This window comes from Haliaeetus albicilla, chromosome 2, assembly GCF_947461875.1.
Source record: "Haliaeetus albicilla chromosome 2, bHalAlb1.1, whole genome shotgun sequence".
Taxonomy (NCBI): domain Eukaryota; kingdom Metazoa; phylum Chordata; class Aves; order Accipitriformes; family Accipitridae; genus Haliaeetus; species Haliaeetus albicilla.
Window position 1 is genome coordinate 33,469,908 of NC_091484.1, and position 20,603 is coordinate 33,490,510.

A 20,603-nucleotide genomic window follows, 5' to 3' on the forward strand; every position below is an offset into this window, starting at 1 on the left:
CAGAAATGGAGCTGAAATACAAATTAAAATGGCAATTGTGGGACTGGGCAGCAAAAAAGACTTTCTGCATCAAGAAGGGGACAAAGTGTCCAGGTGGGAGGAAAAAATGGGCCACATGCAATGTCCATCTATCCACTTTCACCCAGAGCCAGGACAAAAGCAAACTTACAATGCAACAGACCATTCCAATCTTTGCAGCCCAAGCTCCCCATGTGCCACCAGAAAGCAGAAGTTACCTAGGAACTTGCTCAGTAGTTGCTGCTGTCACCCAAGAGAAATGTCTCTCATACAGAGTCTCAGTACACTGCATGAGCATATCACTGCTTCTTCGCTTCCCTTGTTCACAGCACACATACTCTGCTGAAATCACATACTGGCAAAAGATCCTACGGTGCAAAGGAGCTTATCCTTTCAGCCCCTCTGTCCAAACGTTGTGCCCTTCTGTACTACTGTAGCTGCAACTTTAGTCCCTTTGTCACAAGCCCAGCACTGCAAGACAAGCACTTGATCCAAAAGGTCTGTTTCCAAACAGTGCTGCCACCTCAGCAACCTGACTGAATGATCTACAACAGCCTGCAGTCACCGCAGGCGAGTCACTGACAGCAGCATCACTGGCTTAAAAATTAGGACTGTGCTTTGAAGTGCATTAATTTTGTTCCTTTCATTACAACACTGCACAAAACCCAGCAGCAATGCTAAAGGAACAGCTGATGCATTTCAACTCATACCCCTTCCCCTTGAAAACTGGCTATTAAAGAATACAATAAACTTCAGCAATAATAATAAGTGTAATAAGTTAGCCACAATCCCACAACAGCCAGCAAATTTCAAGCTGCAGAATATGCACAGCATCCTTCATCTCAGCATTTCTAACGATGCCCACGGGATATTCGCAGGCACAGGAGCACTCAGTACTCACTGGAGATGGTGTCCGACTCCGGTTTACTTGCTGACAGGTCTTCTACAGAGATATTGCTCCCTTCAGCACCCACGCCACATCCTCGGGGCCCCATGGCAGTGGACCGCCTCCTCTCGTGAATCTCATCTGAGATCATCTCCAGGTTTTTCAAGGCAGTCTTATACTCTCCCTTTGCTAGGGCCAGTTTTGCCTGCAGGTCATCCACTGTTTTCTTCAGTTGCTAACAAGGAAGACAGGTATTAGATGTGCTTTCATTATGAAAGACGCACGTTCTCCATTATGTGTACACGTGACTTCGCTCTGCACAGGCAAGCTAGCATAAACCATGGCTGGTATCTAGGTGGTGGGAGAGTTCGTAATTCAAGAGTACCCCAGTGCAAGCAGTGGCACTTGTACAGGAGACAGGAGGATGGCAAACCATGGGAGCCAGGGGCTAGGACTGCTTCTGGAGTGTGGTAATGGCCCCTGATTAAGCAAAGAGCAGGGGTCCCCCCATTAACATGCAGGATCTCTCGTTAACAAGAGTGCAGCTCTCAACAGTATGTCACTGCTTACCCCACAACCACCCCTAAGGGTTTGCTGGCAGCCCCTGCCTGCAGGGCACAGCATGGCTGTGGGTCATCCCTAAAGGGGCTAAGCCTCACTCTCCTCTGAGCACCAAACCCATCACTTCTTGGTCACTAAATCTGCAGACCAGAAAGCCTCAAACCCCGACAACTGTAATACAGCAGTTTCTGTATCCCCACAAACCTCACTCTACAGCAAGGGCAAAAGTGTTGTACACCCTATGCCCCAAAGGTAAAACACTGCTTGGGTATCAATAGCTGTCTCAACTGTTTTATATTGTACATTAAAAGCAATCTGTGCTGTCTTTTGTATTAAATTTTACACAGCCACCTTCTTCAGGAGGGCACCAAGCAGCCGTCACGTAGAAGCAACAGGACCCCCAACAGCAGGCCTTCACCCATGGAGAAAAGGAGATTTCTCAAAAGATGCCTTTAGCCAGAAGGGATTATTGGGCTGGCACCCAGCCGAGGACGGGCAAGGCTTTGGCTCCACGCAGCGGCTGCCGACCACGGCTGCGCAGGCAGGCGAGAGAGGAGCAGGAGGCAGCCCAAGCCCAGATCCTGGTAAGGAAAAGGTGCATGCCGGAGTCTCTGTGGCCTATAAAGAGCTGTTGCATGTCAGGCAGCCCAGCGAAGGGCTCACAAAGAAGATGTGGGATATACCGTGCATCTCAGGCAAGGAATGGGAATCTGCTTCTAGCTAGGCCCCTGCTGACCTAGCACCCTGCTGGAGCTTTCCTGCACCCATGGCCAACAGCGCAAAGCCACGTGCTCTACTTAGACCCTGTGCACATCCCACACGCCTACAGCACCAGCCACCACCCTTCAACTCAGAGGAGCCAGGCTCCCAGTTTTTCCGGGCCACATTCAGCAAAAGTCACTCAAATAGAAAGACAGCAAATCTTGCATTTGAATTTTTAGCACAACTTTGCTCTCCCACCCCTGGCCGCTCCAAGACTAAGGCTGTAATAGCAGGGATTACCATCCCATGCACAACTGCCATGCCCACCCTGGGGCCACTGTGCCCTGCAAGGTGTGCGCTGTGCCCAAGCACTGGCTAGACATTGTTGCACCACACAGAGTGCAGTGCGGAGATGCCAAAAAAACAAAAAAACAAACAAACAAAAAAAGCCCTGGCAGCCTATCCAGCCACAAGGCCAAGGGCTTGACATCCCAATTCTGCCAAACCCAAAATTGGAAATTCACATGTGTGTGATATTTGAGTACTACAAGCAGGTTACTTGTTCTGTTAATTCACCCAACCAGCGAACAGAAAAGAGCATCCCAAGCACAGTTAGTCTGATGCATAAAACACGGGGGGGGGGACACGACCAAACCAAACCCCAGAGACTTCAGACTACAAAAAGCAAAGACAGTCAAACCGTATTTGTTTGGTTCCGGCAGTGAGCAGCAGGGTTTGAACACTTATTTCACACGAGGAAACAAAGCCTCTCTTAGTCTTTTATCTTTAAAATGTGCTTAGCAAATTGCTCAAGAGGTTTTGAATTGAATTGGTTTTGCACAGAAACACAACACAGTTGTTGGAGCACTTTAGATGTAATTTCAGTATTTACCGTAAGCAGTAGAGAGTTTCAGATGGATCCAAATTACATACGTACCTCTAGTTGGACATAGTACTTTGCCTTGAGTTCAAAATAAGGTCTGTGGAAAAACAAAGAACAATTGTTTACAATCACTGGAATTGAATGCAGAGTACTGGAGTGGGAGTTGCTCTCTTCATAGCATTAACATAGCTATTTTGTGTTTCACTGTAATTCCAAGAGACTATCTAGATGCTAGAACACCTACATGTGCTCTCAATGTCTCTTTTCCCCTCTAATATATCTATTTCTCATGGGTCTTTTGACCTAAATACAAATTGCAAAATTCCAGTTTTTGGAGTTGACAGCACAATTCCTACAGGCCTAGATTCTGCAAGATATTTAAATGCAATGTCCAGCTTTAGGGCATAGGCATCCTCTCTGTATCCATCTAATTTTAGAGCCCACAGCACATGTAAATTCCCCACAGAAGGTGAACCTTAGACTCCCCCATGTTCAGATGCGGGGGTGGAGGGGCAGTTCTTAGGTTTTTCAGTGGAGGAGAGAGGATGAAGGGAGGTCAGAGCATCACATGCAAAGGCACAGCACTTCCCACCAGTGGCCCATCAGGCATTTCCCTCCCGCTGCACTGCTCTCCAACAGTTTGCTTGGACACGGAAGACAGTGTCACACCTGGTCCATTTCTCACTATAGACAACAAAACTTTCTTACAAGGTTGCAGGAGGACAAGGGCACAGGAGGTACAGTACAAAGCCTAGAAAACACGTTCCAGCTTCGAAGTTTTGAATGAAGCCCACAAGCCAATATCATCCAATGTAATGCTGGGCAGCAAAAAAAGCTCCGATTTTTAGCAGGGCTCACTACACCCCCCTCCTCTCAGAAGCTCTCCTGGAAGGTATGGGAGAGAGAAACAATTAGATATGGTTTTATATGAAATGGAATGTGAACTACCCTTGCCATATTTCTACCCTGACAGCAAGCCTCTTCTGAGCTGTAAGTCCTACTGTAGCTACAATTTGGACTGTGCACCAGAACTCAGGAGTGTCAAACTGTGGCCTTCTGATCCTATATGCTTTGAAGGGTTGAATTCACTACAGTCATACACAAAATAACTGAGTCGCATTTCCCTAAGACTAGATTATTTTGCAGCTTCTGTGTTTTTAATCAACCCCCCTACCGCAACTAGGAGCGCACAGCCAAGTCTGCAGTTTCCAGTGACACTGATCCAGTCAAACTGCACCTCTGCCTTCCCTCGCTGGGGCACAACACAGCCAAAGTCTACACAGATGGACCTGCCAGGCACGGTAAAACACTGCAGTTAGGAGTCGGGATCCAACAGTTAAAGGACTCCTACAGACGTACCCCAAAGCAATGGGAGGGCAGAGATGCTGACAAAACGGCGTTGCAGGGAAATGTGCAGGGAAAACAGTGAAACCCACTCACCCCAAATGACCTGATTCTCTCTCTTCCTTACCCTGGTGCCAACTGGGAGGGAAGAACCAGGCTTGAGTCCTAACCTCCCATCAGCTTCCACGAGTCTGGGGGAAAAGTCCCCTTTCTATCAGTAAACAAGCACGTGTGTGTTTGTGGGGTGTGGAAAAAAAAATATGCTGTGTATGTGCGTATGTAAACACAAATACATACACATGCATATATGAGCAGGCATGTTTGCAGGTAACAGACAAGAAAGATGCCACCTGAGCCAGGAAAAGGATACCAACAGCCTGACATGTAGGAGCTCAAATGTAAGGACTCTTCCTCGCTCATGCCTAACACACAGCTGGGCATCTGACGCTAGCAGAAAGCAATGCACTGGCCAGGTAGGGACTCGCATCTCCTCAGGTTACTTCATTCTACTACATCCACAACCCTGTAACTATTGAAGCCTGGTCCATGACACAGCAGGGCTGGTGAATCTTTCTTCCACTGATGCAATCGGTGTCCTACATCATCAGTTGTCAACGTCCGTGACATTGCATAGTCGAGCAAAGTGCTTTTTAAGTAGATGACAGGAGGAGTGAAAGGCACTTTGCCTAAGTCACTGGAGCAGAAAGTGACTTCCAAAAACCAGCTAACACAGGCGAGTTCATTATCCTACAGCTCAGAGGCACTGAGCCAGAAGATCTGGTGACTGTTAAGAACATGCAGCCGTGTGCACATTCATAGCTTACAAGCAAGTAAGCACCCAGAAACAAAATTAAAAGCAAAGCCAAAACAAAACAATCCAATAATCATCAACATTTTACACAGCAAATCATCTAAATGACATTCCTCCTGACGGTCCCAGTCTTACTTTCAAATAGTAACACTTTAAGCATATTAATCCAGACTGAAGTGAGGAGCGAACACAAATAATTTTTTGCATGGAAAAGAGCAACTCATTCAGTATGTCTACCCACAAGTATATGGAGAGAGAGGATAGACAACATGGGCCTGAAAGGCCCAGGCGTTACAGCCAACCCTCCCGCACCACCCAGTTTGCTGGTGTTAAATCCTTCCTGAAAAACAGCTAGTAGCCAGTTACACCCTACAATACAAGCAGCTGCAAATTCAGCAGCCTCATTCCCCAGTTTTATGTAGCCACTTGATGGCACTTATGTTTTCAGCTCAGTTTCAGTTCTCCTTTACATGAAAATTGCAATGCTGAAAGAGGACTGTTGGATGTTTCTAACATCCCTATGTAGCATGACTTCAAAGACATCCACAATAAGCCTGTTCATGCCACTAGACATCTTCCACTTCAATACCAGGTTAGAATAATTGGCATTTCTGCGCACCCCTTATTAGGGGATCTCCAAAACACCCTACCTAGGTGGTTTATGCTGCAGTCAGCCCTGCTGTGAGACAAAAAGGAGTATATTGGGATCCTTCCACATACAAGTAAAAACCAGCTTGTCCTGAGGAGAATGCCAACACCCCTACAAGGGTAGTTTCAGCAAGGAAATGAAGACTCAGAAGGCAAATCACACAAGATGCAGCTGGGGCATCAGGCTCAGCACCATCATTGTTATAAAAAGCTATGTAGGATCCCAGTGACAACTTGTCAGGGTCTTTATTTTAAATCTTATTGTAAGGAGGGAACTCCTAGCAGCCAAACTGCTTCTCAGACATTGCTCTTCTCCAGAGGAATCTGTCATTTAGTGATCTGATGATGTTTTTCACAGTCCTTGTGCAGTGCTAGACAGACAGCATGCAGCTCATTCTATAAAGCCATGCTGCTACACTGTTTTAGCAAACATGCTTGAATCTTCCTTGAGAAGTGCTAATCCTTTCTTGAATTGAGCAAACACCAATCAAAATAGATTTTAGCTGACCAATTTCACCAAAAAGTAATTTTTAGATGGAGGGATTAAAAGCTAAATACAGCAAGCAGATTGTTTAGACAAGCTGCAGTCTGGAAATATAAAGAAAACAACTGTGAAATATAAAAAGGATTAAGAATTGGTTGTAAACAAGGCCAAAATTTAAACAGGTTCTGAACAAAAAGCTGTTTCAGCTTCTCTGCAACAGAGCAAAAGTGCACATCACAAATGCAGATACATTTATTAATGACACTTGCTGCTTAGCTATGCTCTCTGAAGTGTGTTTCCTTCCCCAAGAACAGCTCTCGGACACCTTTGCTACGGCAGCATTAGGAAGTAAACAAGTCTGATGTACAGCATGCTACCCTGACGCAGTCTCGCACCTTTCAGGTTTCTGTCACTTGCTTTGTTGCTCTCCTATCTAAAAATAAGAACTAAACCGCAAACACACCTAAACTGCAAAATATCCACACACAGAGCTCTGTGGTTCTGTAGGCAGCATCTATGTGAATCCCATGAGCCTGTTTCTCAAGTCACACGCCACCAAAGGGTTCAGTGCACTAGAACAAGACTAAGAACATGCCCAGAAAAGGTTTCTTATCCCATTTAGTTCACCTGTCTGTTAATTCAGGTGCTTCAAAAGACACTTAGAAGGACAACAAAAGCAAGGACTAATACCAGTACCAGTTCTGCTGCGAGGCTGTCACATGCAGACAGATGCCCAAAGGGAGAGGTACAATGGGCAACACACTTTCACAAGTTCGAAAACCCGCACAGAATTGTTATCTCCCACAAACAAACTTCATCACTAAACTTGTCTCCAGGTGTAAAACCTACTTTGATTTATTGATGGCTCTTTTCAGCTTCTTCTCCAGCTGCTTCATCCTTCCCATGGCAGCATTGTATTTGGCTGCAGTCTCCTTGTGAACCAACTCACTTCTCGTTTTGGTCTGTTCTGCCTCCATGACCTTGAACAGGGAAAATACAGGTTGAGTGGCAAGACACAATGATCCATTTCTTATTATTTTAATGAACAGCAGCTTCATAATCTCTCCAACCAGCTCATGTCAGGAGAGTAAGGGTACAGAAAAAATTACTTTCAACGAACCTACTTAAAAGTCTTTTCCTGAAAGGAGCAGCAATATGTCAGATTTGCAAACACTGTGCTAGTTACGACAGAGGTGTTGCAGCTTCTTGCATAGTATCTCTTACGGGAAGTTCAGAAGAGCCTCAAATTTTGGGATCATCCATATTTAAACCCAGCGAGATATTCAGGAGCAGAGTGCTGCTAGCAGAAGCCACCCAGTCACATTTCACCACGTTACTTCTGTCCCCTCCTGCTTCTCCCGCAGGAGCCTGCCTTTCCCCGCAGGGACCCATCAGGCCGCTCAGCCCCTGGCTGCTGCGGTGCCCACGCTCAGGACACGGCTGAAAACCAGCCGCAGCCGTGGCAGGACTGAAATGCCATTCAGCTTGAATGACCAGGCACCAGAAACAGCCTGTCCGACCACGGCCGGCCCGTCTGCAGGCCAGGAAGCCGGCTTTTGTCTTAAAAAAAAAAAAAAAAAAAGATCGACCAGCCTGAAATCACGGTTTGAAGACCAAAAATGCAGAGAGGCTCGAGCCCCAAGCTGACACCCCTACCACGCCGGGGGGAAGCTGTGCTGACGACCAGCCACGGTGCAGGCTGGCAGATGGTTAACACGCAGCAGTCCCAGGCCCAGCACGCGAGCTGGTCTCCACGGGCGGGCGGCAAGCCAGTCGGGCTGCAGCCCTGCACACAAGCGAGCAAATTCTTCAGGCAATCGTTCCTTCAAAGCTTTATAAACAAGCGCTCACGCCCGTGGCATTTTGCAGCGATTGGGAGTCTACAAAAGTAACAGGAAAAGTAAGTGTCCCCCCATTAGCTGGCTCTGCTGGTACCCCATAGTCACACTTTGCCAGTAATTAAATCCAGGGTAATTTTATTGCAAATTTGTGATGTCAGAAAATGTCGAAGTCAGAAAATGTTTTCTTTAATGCACTAGCAGTCAAGATCCAGAAAGGGAGGTAACTGATATGTTTAAAGTAAGAAAAGTGGTGACACCTCTCCATCGGTCAGGCAATGGGGAGAAAGCAGGCAGTTTTCAGGCTCCCCCTCCTGCAGCTATGAAGGTATCCATACAAAAAATGGCAGGACTTGATTTTCTCCAGTACTGGATTTCAAAATGTCTCAGCTGTGAAACCAACTACTCCACAACTTCATGCAAATTTGCTCCAACTGGCTCCCACCACCAGAACGCGCATCTGAGCTCTCAGCTCCAGAGAGAAAATTCAAGATATCTTGATTTTAAATAACCTCACCCACAAAGCTCTAATCTCTTGAAAGTGTCCTAGCCCTCACGCTGAACTGAACAGGGAGAAGAGTATGGTCAGCTTTGACTTGCTTGGAGTGCTGCTCCCTTCACGAAAACTCACATTGTCCTTTCTGACGCCTAAATGAAAGCGTGAAATTGCTACATGCCAAGGCTGAACTGCATCAGCATCAACTAGAAGCTCTTGCTGCCACAACTGGAGGCCATGTTTTGCTCTCCTGCACACACCACTTACTATTAAACAAAGAAGTTGCTACAGAACTTCAAACTACAAGAAAGAAAGATTTCCAAAGGCTCTTTTGATTAGATGTAAAATAATATACTCAACTCCAACACCCTTCAACTATTTTATATATAAATAGATATAAATAAGGCATCCACTGTCAAAAGAAGGTCAACCCCCCCCCCAAAACTATCACATTCCTAATATCCTAATAGGCTCTCTCCTGCATCCTGAAAACAAGCTGCAGCCTCTTATCTTGAACAACTGTTCGAAAGCTAGGTTGATGCAATGACTTTCCGTAGCGAAATATGTCAGACAAGGCTGGTTTTAGCATGGAAGTGTCTTAAATTAAAATGCAGTCTCCAAAGTCTGCACAGAAGCTGGTTCACCGTCTTTGTAGCATGGCAAGGAAACTGCAATTTAAAAATGCTGGAAGCTACAAAATAACGGAGTGGCTGGAATTTGCCAACGCTCAATTAAATGTCAATCCCTCACATCCATTCCTGGGGTAATATTAGCATCAACTTTGATAACTGGGATGAACCACATGATAAGTACTAACAGCATCAGAGTCATAAAGCAGGTTAGGTGTCCAGTATCATGTTGATTTTGCACATCTTTCATATCAAACATCACAGAAATGCTCAGCCCTGCAGAACTGGGATTTGAGGATGACAGATCGTAAACACTTCAAAATATCTGACAAAATATGGGATTTGCTGCCAGGCATATATACCCACATTCACTACCCTTTCCAGAAAGAAAAAAAAAAAAAAAGTTGTATACTTCATCCTTTTGAGAAATCAGTGATGTAAAGAAAACCATCTCCCCCCACTCCCTTGTTTTCCTGTGGCTGCGAAATTTCTGCCATCAGACTCACATTACCCACACAAGCCTGCGGAGAGGCCAGAGACAGCCTGTCCCTTTCCCCAGGAACAGTGGCTCAAGGTGCATGCCCAAGGCTGAGGACAATACCGGGAAGGTTACGAGGTATCTCTGTGGAGGTCCATCACCTGCCAAGATGGATTTAAGCATTTCATTCAGACAAGAAGAAACAAAAAGATCATCCACCCCTTCACAAAAGCCAGATGGGCTTTAAATAGAGAAGCTGTCCACCAGGGCAGGTTGACAAAAACAGACTGCAAGCCATGCTGCCACCTCTACATCTGAGAGGTTCAATGCACAAGCAGCTAAGGAAACCCATCACCTTTTAAAAAGGTCTTAGAAATGACCAACAAGGCTTGTGTGGGAAAGAAGTACTTTTTATCAGATCTAATAATACGGTTGGGGAAAAAGCAGTCTTATACGGACTTGTAAACAAGCTTTTGGACACAGTTACCAAATAAGCTGTTCTGTTTAACAACAGTCACTGTGCTTCTACCACCAGCCTTGCCTTGTTGATGCTCCTAAGCCATCGCAGATGCAACAGCATCACTTAGAAAAAGGCAGAGATAAAAGTGAGGATGACACCTTTTCAAATCAAGACTGCTCAAGACACACCTCTCCTCCTTACATTGTACCTGCCATTCGTACCCTTGGGGACTCTTACACAAAAACATCCAGAGTGGGTGAACATCTAGGATGCCCACATATTCACTGGACACTTCTGTAGCCCACACCTGTTCTTAATTACTAGATCACCAATTCCAGGCAGAACTCATTCTCCCAAGTAGCACAGGCTACAACTTTGGGGAAAAAAAAACCAAAACAAAATCCCACAGGTATCAATCAATTCCTCTTCTCTCCTTCCCTACCCTCTACGTCCAATCCAGATGTCTGGGAAAGGAAGGTCGGTGTAGAATATATATTTTTAGTGAGTAAGTCTGTACAAGTAGCTTTGTTCCCCCCTAAAGATTTGCATGATCTAAAGTCAAAGATGGACTCCAGGCAAAATTTCAGTAATAACAACAGGTGCAAAAGAAAAATTTATCAGTTAAATTTAGCAAAGCTGAGCATCTAAGCCAGAGAATTACTTTGGACAACTGTTTCTTTCTCAAAAAATTAAATTGTTGCCTCTTCTAGAGGAAGAATTAGAAATAAAAGAGGTAAGAGACAATGCAAAATCAGTAAACCAGGAGGACAGAATCAACAATACAAGGGATTGCATTTAACCCCTGCATTTCCAGGGTGAAGTGACAGAGAGATTAGGGCAGGGAAGAATGTGGGTATTTTTGTTGTTTCTTTTCACAGACTTTTCTTCCCCCCCCCCCCCCCCCCCTTTTTCCTCCAAGTATTTCTATCTGCAGGAAGTATCTCTTCTCTCTACATCGTGAAAGCACCCACGCATTTTACACTGACAGATGGTACTTCATGGTGTAATATCAAAGGGAGCTTCACAAACCGGATTAAACCAAGAGGGAGTATGCCTCCTCCCTCTTCACTCTCCCCTCATCCCTTCCCTTTTTAAAATGTCTCAGGATCAAGAGCCAAAACATTTCTTCTCCCTGCCAGAATTTATGCACTGAACATATCTCAGGAAAGACTGTAAAAGCAGAACCTTTTTAAGACTGCAGATTGCATCGGGAATTAGAAATTAGCAATTTCTCTTGAAATTCACAAAGGAACTTCCTTTCTGCTCTAGCTTGTCTCAAACTTGAGGTAACGCATCTGTCAGCACTTTCCTTTTGTACACATTTGTTAATGATTTTCAACAGGAGTATAGATGTGAAGACCTCTCCTTCATCCCGTCAAAGTTCTCCATCCTTTGGCCCTTTTATAGCCCTGCTCTCTGCACCCCAAACTGCAGCATTATAACTCAAGGTACTAACAGATAGGCAACACACTTCCACTTCCCCAAAACATTTTCTCCAAATTTTAGAGACGAACTGCAGTTACGAAAAACCTGGTAAGCCAATGACTAACAGTGAACAGCACTTCTTCTTCTCCAGGCAGGTTAAGAGCTCATCAAACCTGTCTACGTGCAAGCTAAGTGACTACATTTCCATTATAATCAACAGAGAATTCATCTTACAATGAACTTGCCCCTCTGGTCACATGAATTGTTCTCCAGATACCGTCGTCAACTTATTGATCAGTCCTCCTTTGACTATAACAGAAGTTTAGGCAAGTAACTGGGACACACAAAGTAATGTTCTAGACACCTGAAACTGATGAGCTAAATCTCAGCCTAAGTGTCATTACACTGATCTAAGATCTGTGGAGAAATGGACATCTAGAAAGAAAAAACACACAGGACTTTACCCCAAAATACACATCAAGTTAAGAGTAGAAATGGGTAAAGCAGCTGCCTGACTGGCAGGATAGCATCACAGTCACTAGTGGTCATCACACAGATCAAGCACAGACATTTACAGGGATTAGTTGCATCTTCACACGCAGGCAGGCATCCAGCTCCTATTTAGGCACCCAGCTTCCTTTGAAACAGCTCAAACTGCCAGGTGAAAAAAAAATTGCTGAGTGACAGCCTGTACTCCCTGTACCTGTTCATGCCGGTCCTGTCTGCTCCGCAAATAAAAACTATCTTCCAGATGTTACACTTCCAGCCCACCCAGGATAAGCAAAATTTCAGTAACTCTCCTATTTCTCATCAGTTTAATTATATGATTTTCTATATCAGTGGCTACAAAAGCCTTGTTTACAGTAACCCATTAGACTGTCACATTAAAAATACTGTTAATAGCTTTTTAGTCTATGAAAAAATGAAAAAGCAATTATAACATGCAACCCTTATCTCCATTTCCTCCCAGTGAGGGTCTGCAAACAGCATTTCCTGTTTGGTACTCTGGAACCCAAGTCTTTGTCCACATCCATTGAGTCAAGTGCAAAAGTAACCTGGCAGTATTTCCATATATGCCTGTATAAAAAAAACCCACAAATGTCTCATTTGTTCTTTTGCCTACCCTCTTCCTTTATGCTCTCTGTTTGCATTGTTTGTCAGCTACCAAGCTGCTACAGGGCTCGGGTTTTGTTCCAAATTTCAGATTAATTCAATAAAGCCTGCTGCCTCTGCCTGTGAATAGCAAACAAAACCACCTTTACTCTTGCCTGACATTTCTATCAATAGAGAAACAAATTAATTAGTAGCCCACTTCTAACATTTGGCACAGAGGTGCTTTCCTGCATTTGATTCATTGCTGTACAAGGCCCAGTACAACTGCCATTTATAGATTCATGAAAAAAGCTAACAAATCCAAACAACTAGAGTGCAAAAAACTTTTTTCTGAGAGTGATTTTGTATGTGGAAGGAAGTAGAGGAATTCTATTTCTTAACCCTCAGCCTTTACCCTCAGAAACAGTTTTTGCCATTAGCAATTTCTAATGTAATTAGCAGTTTAACTATCTGAGTTAACAGCAACACAGTGGCAGTCAAGGAGAACTTTTGTTCTAGTAGATCTCATCCTCCAACCTGTTTTAATTCATAGTTTCGTAGGGAATTATGATGTTTTCTGCTCCTCGAGGTCCCAGTTATTCTGTTTACCTCACTGAACACTGAGCACTTCACTAATTGCATGCACTGAAACCAAGGAATTATTCACTCTGCTCCTAAAGAAGTTATAAAACTCAGCCAAGCACCCCAAACAAACTAATGCTGGGTCTGTTCAGTCAGGACTTCCAACAGCATTTTCACTCTTCTTGGCCCTGGCCCTAGCCTTAAGGCCTCCAGTCTGGCCAATGAAAATCACGAGACAAACTTCCACGTAACTCTTTCAAAACCTGCTGTACCCTGAAAAGGTGCAGATGGGTGCTTTCTGGGAACTGAGCTTACCCAGACTATTTTAAGCACCAGGAAGAGTTGGGTAACACGCTTCCCATTCAAGGAGCCATCAGCTGCTCTATACAATCCAGTCTGTGCCTAGGAGATTTTATAACGGTGGTAAACAAACCTAAGGTTCCTATTTACGGTTCTGCTGTAACCATCAGAGACATTATGGTTTGAATCAGTTCTCCGACACGCAGATATGCTGCACCCAGTGATGGTACATATCAACATCACCAGCATGACTCCACCAAACACTGTCAGCAGCCATCTTCTGCTCTAAATCACTGGGTTTGCCCATCTCAGGTGTACTCCTCTCACAGACTGTCAGGGAAGGATTAAGGGTTGTAGAAGGACACAGCGATCCCCTTGAAATAGCCAAGGAAAAGAGGAATCCATCTGAACTCTCAAAATTGCTAGCATTTCTTTCCTCACCCACCCCAACACAAGTTTTCATTATGCCAGCTAGAGAGAGGCAGCTGGTACATGGTTGCTCTCATTCTCCACCAGATCTCAGCAGTTCAGCAGTCAGGAGCTCTAAGCAACTCCTTAGATGCTTCCAGTTTTCTCCCCTGTCTATTCTGAGAATCAAAAATTGTGTATGCATTTCTGGACTTTGCTCATATTAAGCAGGGATAACAACTAGGGAAAACGACAGCTGCTGCTGTCCTGGCACACACCCACTGCAAAGGTGGGGCTCCCTTCAGAAACACACAGAGGTTAACAGATCTGCAAATACCTAATGATAACAGGGACAATAACAAAAACAATACCCTGGAGTTTGTTTTCTCTTTTTTAACATATACCAGGTTTTCCATCCCTCCCCTACACACAGCCAACATCCTCTTTGTACCCTGTTTCTTCATCAGGCAGCTGGTTTTTACAATTCACTTTGAATTAGAGGCTTTTCTTATAACTGAGAAGCTTCTGCAACAGAACAGTGCTACTGCATTGAGGACTGCAAGGCAACACGAACATTGTATGGCAAGCTAGCATATTTGGAATAGCAAGTTTAGCTTCACTGCCGTATTAAGGGAACTCTGACAGAACAAAGGTTTTTAACTTCTATTTTTGGTTCTTTCATGTTTAAAAAAACCCACCTTTCTGCCTTTTTTTTTTAAACAGGAAAAAAAAAGACACAGCAAATGACAGGAAAATTCTTCTTGACAGCTGCTAAAATGAATACCACCTTTCATTGTTAGACAGTGCATCTCTTCTGTAGATTTAAAAAGACTTTACAAAGGAGGTAAGACCTTGTATTAATTTGAAAGTTAATTCAGGATAGAGCAGTGTGCAAGCTTAAAATGCAGCACACATTTTTGAGTAATTCTACATTCAAATACATGTTTCCAAAGCGAAATGCCTTGTTCAACTGACTCCATACTAAGAACAGGTTATACTAAAATTGGAACATGTCCCTGTTTTTCCAGAGTAAGAGTTTCCATAACATGTGTATTCAGGAACAGCCATCCCTGTGCAATTATTCTGGCATAACTCCAAATGCAGATATGCCTTAAGACATTGTTTATCCCTATTACATAGGTGGTAACTTTTTTCTTCTTTAGATCTATTCCACTAGCTACTAGCACAGCCAGATAGAACTATAGTTTTCCCAGTTGTAGCCCAAGGCCCAAATAATTTAACCTTAGGCTTTGTAATTTTCTGTAGCTTCATTTCCTACATGTCATTTATCTGGAGCAATACAAAAATTTGGTCTTTCAGAAAGTAGGCCTCATACACCACAGGAGAACACAAAATATGAAAAAGACAGATGCTGGGGCAAGTTTGTATTACCCTCTGAGTAGCATGGTTGAGCATCTCTTGCCAGGCAGAGTCAAACTGACGTTTGTCATCTTCCAGTAGCCTCTGCTCAGCAAGTGAAATGGTCTCTTTCGCAGCACGCAGCACTTCAGTGGCCCTCTGAAAATCCTGAGTCGCCCTCTGAGCTTCCAGCTGTGCCTAAAAAAGAGAAGCTGGGATCAGAGACAAAGGAACCCTCACGGTCACATTTAGAAGATCTACCACACTAATCCCGGGACTTTAAAAACACCACACCAGCATTACTGTTTCCCAACCTTTTACTTGGAAGTGACACATATCTCCTCGCTGGAGTAAGTCCTGCTAAGACAGCAGTTCCCACCCAAACAGGTAATTTGCAAAGAACTGTCTCATGGTGTTTGTAATCAAAAAACGCACAGCTGATGGCCTACAAATAAGCACCTGGCTGAGAGATAAATACCTTACGAGGTAGGTTTAAATCACCGACAAACATAACAAAAGAAAACGCAATAGCAAACTTGTAGCATGTCAAGAATTCATTAAGAATGGCACTCCTCGAGTTTAGTCAGGGTGGATTTTTATCTGGTGCACCATTAATAATGCTGAGAAAATGTTTTGGAAGTATTACATTGCTCTAAAGCATAAACAAGTTTTCTGAGAAGGTGGCTGCTAATTCTGTGGACATTCTTCTACTTTGTTATTTATTGCTGGGACAGAACTGGTGTAGCAAGTCCCCAGTACAGAGACACTGAGGTAACCAAGGAAATTAGCAATGCATGTGAAACACAGATAAAGGCCCTGCTATGTCCTTTGGAAACTGCTGCTTCTTTTCAGCAAAATAACACAAAGTCTGAGCTTGAAGGAAGCACTGGCAAGTGTCTGCATGAAAGCAGCGGAGAAAAGAGTCTTCTGATGAACTATATGGTTCTTGCTGTGAGAGCAAAGACTCCTCCCAAACAATATACAACCTTCCCAGCCAAGCAAGCACAGGTTAAAGCCATCTAATCAATGGGCTGTGATCTCTTTTTTCTGGACCAAGAAAAATTCTCCAAGACATTGCATTTACAGACCACCCTCACCTCTCCTGAAGGCTGTAACAAGGTTCTCACCATATCCAAATCCCATTCTGAACAGTCCTCAAGTAAAATGCTCACATCCCATCTTGCTGGCTGGAGCCACCTCCGTTTTTCACACCTGAGCATCAGCCCTCCAGGGTCCCTAACACAGCAGCAAGCCCTTGCCTGTTCAGCCCAAAAAGGGAGAGCAGCCAATCAAGCAGAAATAATGCCAGGCATACTGCAGGTTTCAGTGGTACCATGGTGACAAAAGCCATCACAGAGTTCAGCAGTCTTGCAGTGTTGCACTTTAGTACCATTGACAAGTCTTAAATGTTCAAAATAGGTGACTCTACAACAAATAGACATAGAATATCCATAAACAAATTACTGGTGTTGGCTGAGTTTTGGTTGGTTGGTTGGTTGGGATTTTTTTGTTTGTTTGTTGTGGTTTGGGTTTTGGGGAGGAGTTTTTAAGATAGAGATGTCCTCTCTTTTTATAGTTATCACTGAATGACTAGCAATTTTAACATTCAGGCTTTCAAACATGCAGGTTTCACACTGTTTTCCTTCATCAGAAATTTTTTTATTTCTGAAGCTTTTGTGTTCATTTGCTGTCTCTTAATTGTATCAGCACTTTACTGCTCTAGAGCCCTTTTGAGGTTGATGCACAAATACCTTGTTTAGCTCAAAAGTAAAATCTTTACCTGAACTTTTCTATGTTATATATTTCATAAATTTCTATCTATAGGAGTATTTCTGAGCTGTTTTGCACTGAAACACCGCCCTTCAAATGTAAGCTTCACATTCAATTAATTGAATATCCAGCACTGTCAAGACAGTTTTTGTTTACGCTTCAGTGATTTAAAAAAAATTAATTACCCAGTTTATACCTATGGGAAATGTCTTTGACAAGACACGACTGACAGAACAAAATAACAAATAAAACTTTACATGTCATGATATACAGAGAAGGAGTCTGAGGCTGAAACGGGAAAGGACTCTGACATACAGAATACTAAATTGAGGAAGATGAAGTCTTATGAATAAAGGAAGAGGTTTTAGTGTGAAGAAGCAGTGGTCATCTGGGAAGTGGCTAAAAATCCCTGATACAAAATGGGAAATAAGTAGAACAATGGTGCATTTTTCCAGCAAAGAAGCTGGCTATGCCTCCTCAACAACAGCTGTATCAAATACTTGAGACACCACAGTTATTTGTAAAGGTAATGGGAAAAACCCTTCCCTCCCTGCCCCATGGCAGGGGAGACAGACTCCTAATTTAAACAGAAGTCTCAAAAGGAAATAAAGCACACTAAGTTTCCCTCACAATGTCCTGAAATAGCAGCAAGCCCTTCTTACTTCCTCCTATCACACAAAGGGGCACTTCACTCCAGAGTGACCGTGGAAAAATAGGAGTTACATGTCAGAAGTCCTTCAGCTACTAGCTGGGGAGGGAAATCAAAGTCATCACAATCAGTGCAGTAACTTCCTTCCAGCCAAAGTCCCGGATGCACTTCCTTCTGAAGTGGCTGCTGGCATTTTCCACAGAAGAGAAATTCCTCTAACCATGCCCTTTGCTGCTTTCAGGCAACTTACAACACACCACCCTGCCTAAAGCCTTTGTGAAGAGCCAGGGCATTAAAGTGTTAATTTCCATGCAGGACTGCACATCCCTTTGCAGAGCTTTGAGCCAATATTAGTGGATGAACGGCATGCTGGTGTAAATTCAACGTTAATACGGTCTCTTAGAAAGTCAAAGAAAAAAACCCATACATTACATCTCCTCACCACCCCAGTCACCAGCTGCCTGTTTCAAATGTATTAACACATTTTATAAATTCAGAATAAGCCTGGCTAAAGAGTATTCTGATTTAGCCACTAACTGACCTAAACCATGGTATCCACCAGGCACAGGAAAGCCACCTGAGGATGTTTAAACAAGGTTCAACCTAAGCTTCCAACAAAGGACAGAGCGAGAAGCCCAAATCTTAGTCCTGAAAATATCCTCTGCTGAATTCTCCGAAAATTCACAAGTTTTTATTTTTTCTTCCACTAAGTTTGACGTATGCTAGTAAAGGGATCAAATGCAAATAAAGACCGAAAGTTTTCCATTAAAATAGTTTGAGATGGGATTTTTAAAAGTGAAATAAAATCCAAGACTCCAGTAAGAGCCACACCAAGTACTGCAGAACAGTGCTGAGAATGTTGGGAGGAAGAGCAGGACTGATATTCATGGAAGACCCTATGAGAGACAGCCAGGTCCCAATAACTTCCAGGCAATAAGGCTGTCAAAGCCTAGCCCCAGTGAAGGCTTCAGCTCCACGGCTGCCCTGCTGCAGCAGTGGGCCTGCCCGTGCAAGAAACAACTTACAAACACAGGAAAACAGACTGGCAACCTATTCCTAGCACAGGCAGAACTGCACCAGCAAGTAACTGCTTTCGAAACTCTACTAAAACCAGATCCCAGGGGGAATGCGAACACAGAAGTACAGTTTTCTCACTGTAACTGCATCAGCACTTGAAAGTTTCTGTTGGCACAGATACCTGGGGCAGGGATCAACACATCTAAGCCAGCAAAAAAGTCTGCAGAGCATTAGGAGCTCAGTTACTAAATCCCCATGGAAAACAACATTCATTTCAGCTTGCAGTACTAGTAGCTCCTCTGATGAAGCCTCTAAAGCACAATTGGCTGCACAGCGGAAAAATGTTCTCTATGGTAAGAAAACCAGAAGCTAAATTTACAGTTCAGCTAGATTTCTACTTGCACCTGGACCTGTAGGACACTGACAGCTGAAGCTGTTAACAGGCAGGCCCATAACTCTGGCCACATTCAGCTTTATGCCCCGTTAACTGTGTGGGCAAATGGAAAACTGAAACAAAACCGTTCTCTCGCAGCTGCATTTGTTAAATGCTACTCTGCAATGGCCATTTGGAAACACTGTTTTGGAACACACAATGCTTTTTGGTTTAAGCAAAAGAGTTAGTCCAAATAGCAATTTAGCTTCAACAGTTAGCTGAAGTCAGTCTACAGTCTTTTATTTTAAGCAACTCACTGAAAGCCTGGGAAAGAAAAAAGCCAAATACTAGAGTAAAGAATGAGACATTAGTCATCAGAGAAACATCAACAGGTTTGTGGTTTTGCCAATGTGAGGAAGGATACTCAAAACACTTAGTTAGTACAGTTACTCAATAATTAGCTTTCATTTAAAACTCCCTCCAGCACATACAAGTAGTTCTGCACCATCACCGACAGATTGCTCTTGCACTCTTCAGTCTCAAGCCTGCAGGTCACTCAGTTTGATGAAGGAGATTGTAGCCATGTTCTTCATGTGCTTTTAAAACCACAGAGAACAACAGGAGCTCACGTCTCCATCCAACCTCCTGACACTGTGTATGAACTTCATTTTAGACAGCGCTTGTTTCTCTCAAAAGACCAGAATTCAAAGTTCAAATGAACAGCTGAAAACTAGGTTATTTTGCTTTCACGCACAAACTGGTGTTCGAGTTGAGAAAGGTTTAGCCCTGGGGTAGCACGAGGGAAAATGTACTAGGGGTGAGGACAAAAATCTCCGAGGGAGGTTGGAGGCAAGTGGGCTGTCAACTTTCTGCCTATCACCCACATTGCTGGTGCTTGATGGAGTCTATCTGATATAAAAGTGAGCATCTCTTTCAAAAGAGTCAGGAGCTAGGCCAGTGAAACCCTTTACTGAAAACAAGGAAGCCTCGACACCTTGGGAACTGGGGAACCTGTGCCCCAGCTCCCACTGCCGCAGTGACTGGGAGCTCCTTGTGCCTCATCATCAGTGCTTTCTGCCAGGAAACTCAGCTGAACGTCTTCACCACTGCAGACCCTTCCCCTGTTAGAGTAAAATATAAAATAGGACCCCTTGAGAAACGCAATTAAGCGGCCACAGAGATCTCAGCTAAGGAGAATCTCACCGTCACAGCAGTCTGTCGCACGCCACCTGCGCAGACCACCAACTCTTTCTGCCACTGTGTTCATCCCTCCACTTCAACTCAATACTCCACAAGCGACCCGCTACAACCGAGCCTCCCACAGCAGTAAATCCCCCCCCGAAAACAAGCAGCACGCCCAAGAGTCCTGCGCTGCCCACCCAGCCCCCTC

The 20,603-nt window shown here is 44.0% G+C and overlaps 1 protein-coding gene across 3 annotated transcripts in view; it reads right to left on the reverse strand.

Annotated features, from left to right (window-relative positions):
• The window catches only part of SH3BP5 (SH3 domain binding protein 5), an 84,063-nt gene that overhangs the window by 34,368 nt on the left and 29,092 nt on the right, over positions 1-20,603 (reverse strand). For all 3 annotated transcript variants that reach the window (XM_069770195.1, XM_069770212.1, XM_069770203.1), the window contains 4 exons: positions 15,438-15,602; positions 7,187-7,317; positions 3,105-3,147; positions 920-1,139 (listed from right to left, as the gene is read on the reverse strand). In XM_069770195.1, the coding sequence (XP_069626296.1) occupies positions 920-1,139; positions 3,105-3,147; positions 7,187-7,317; positions 15,438-15,602 (559 nt within the window). The remainder of the gene's footprint in view (positions 1-919; positions 1,140-3,104; positions 3,148-7,186; positions 7,318-15,437; positions 15,603-20,603) is intronic.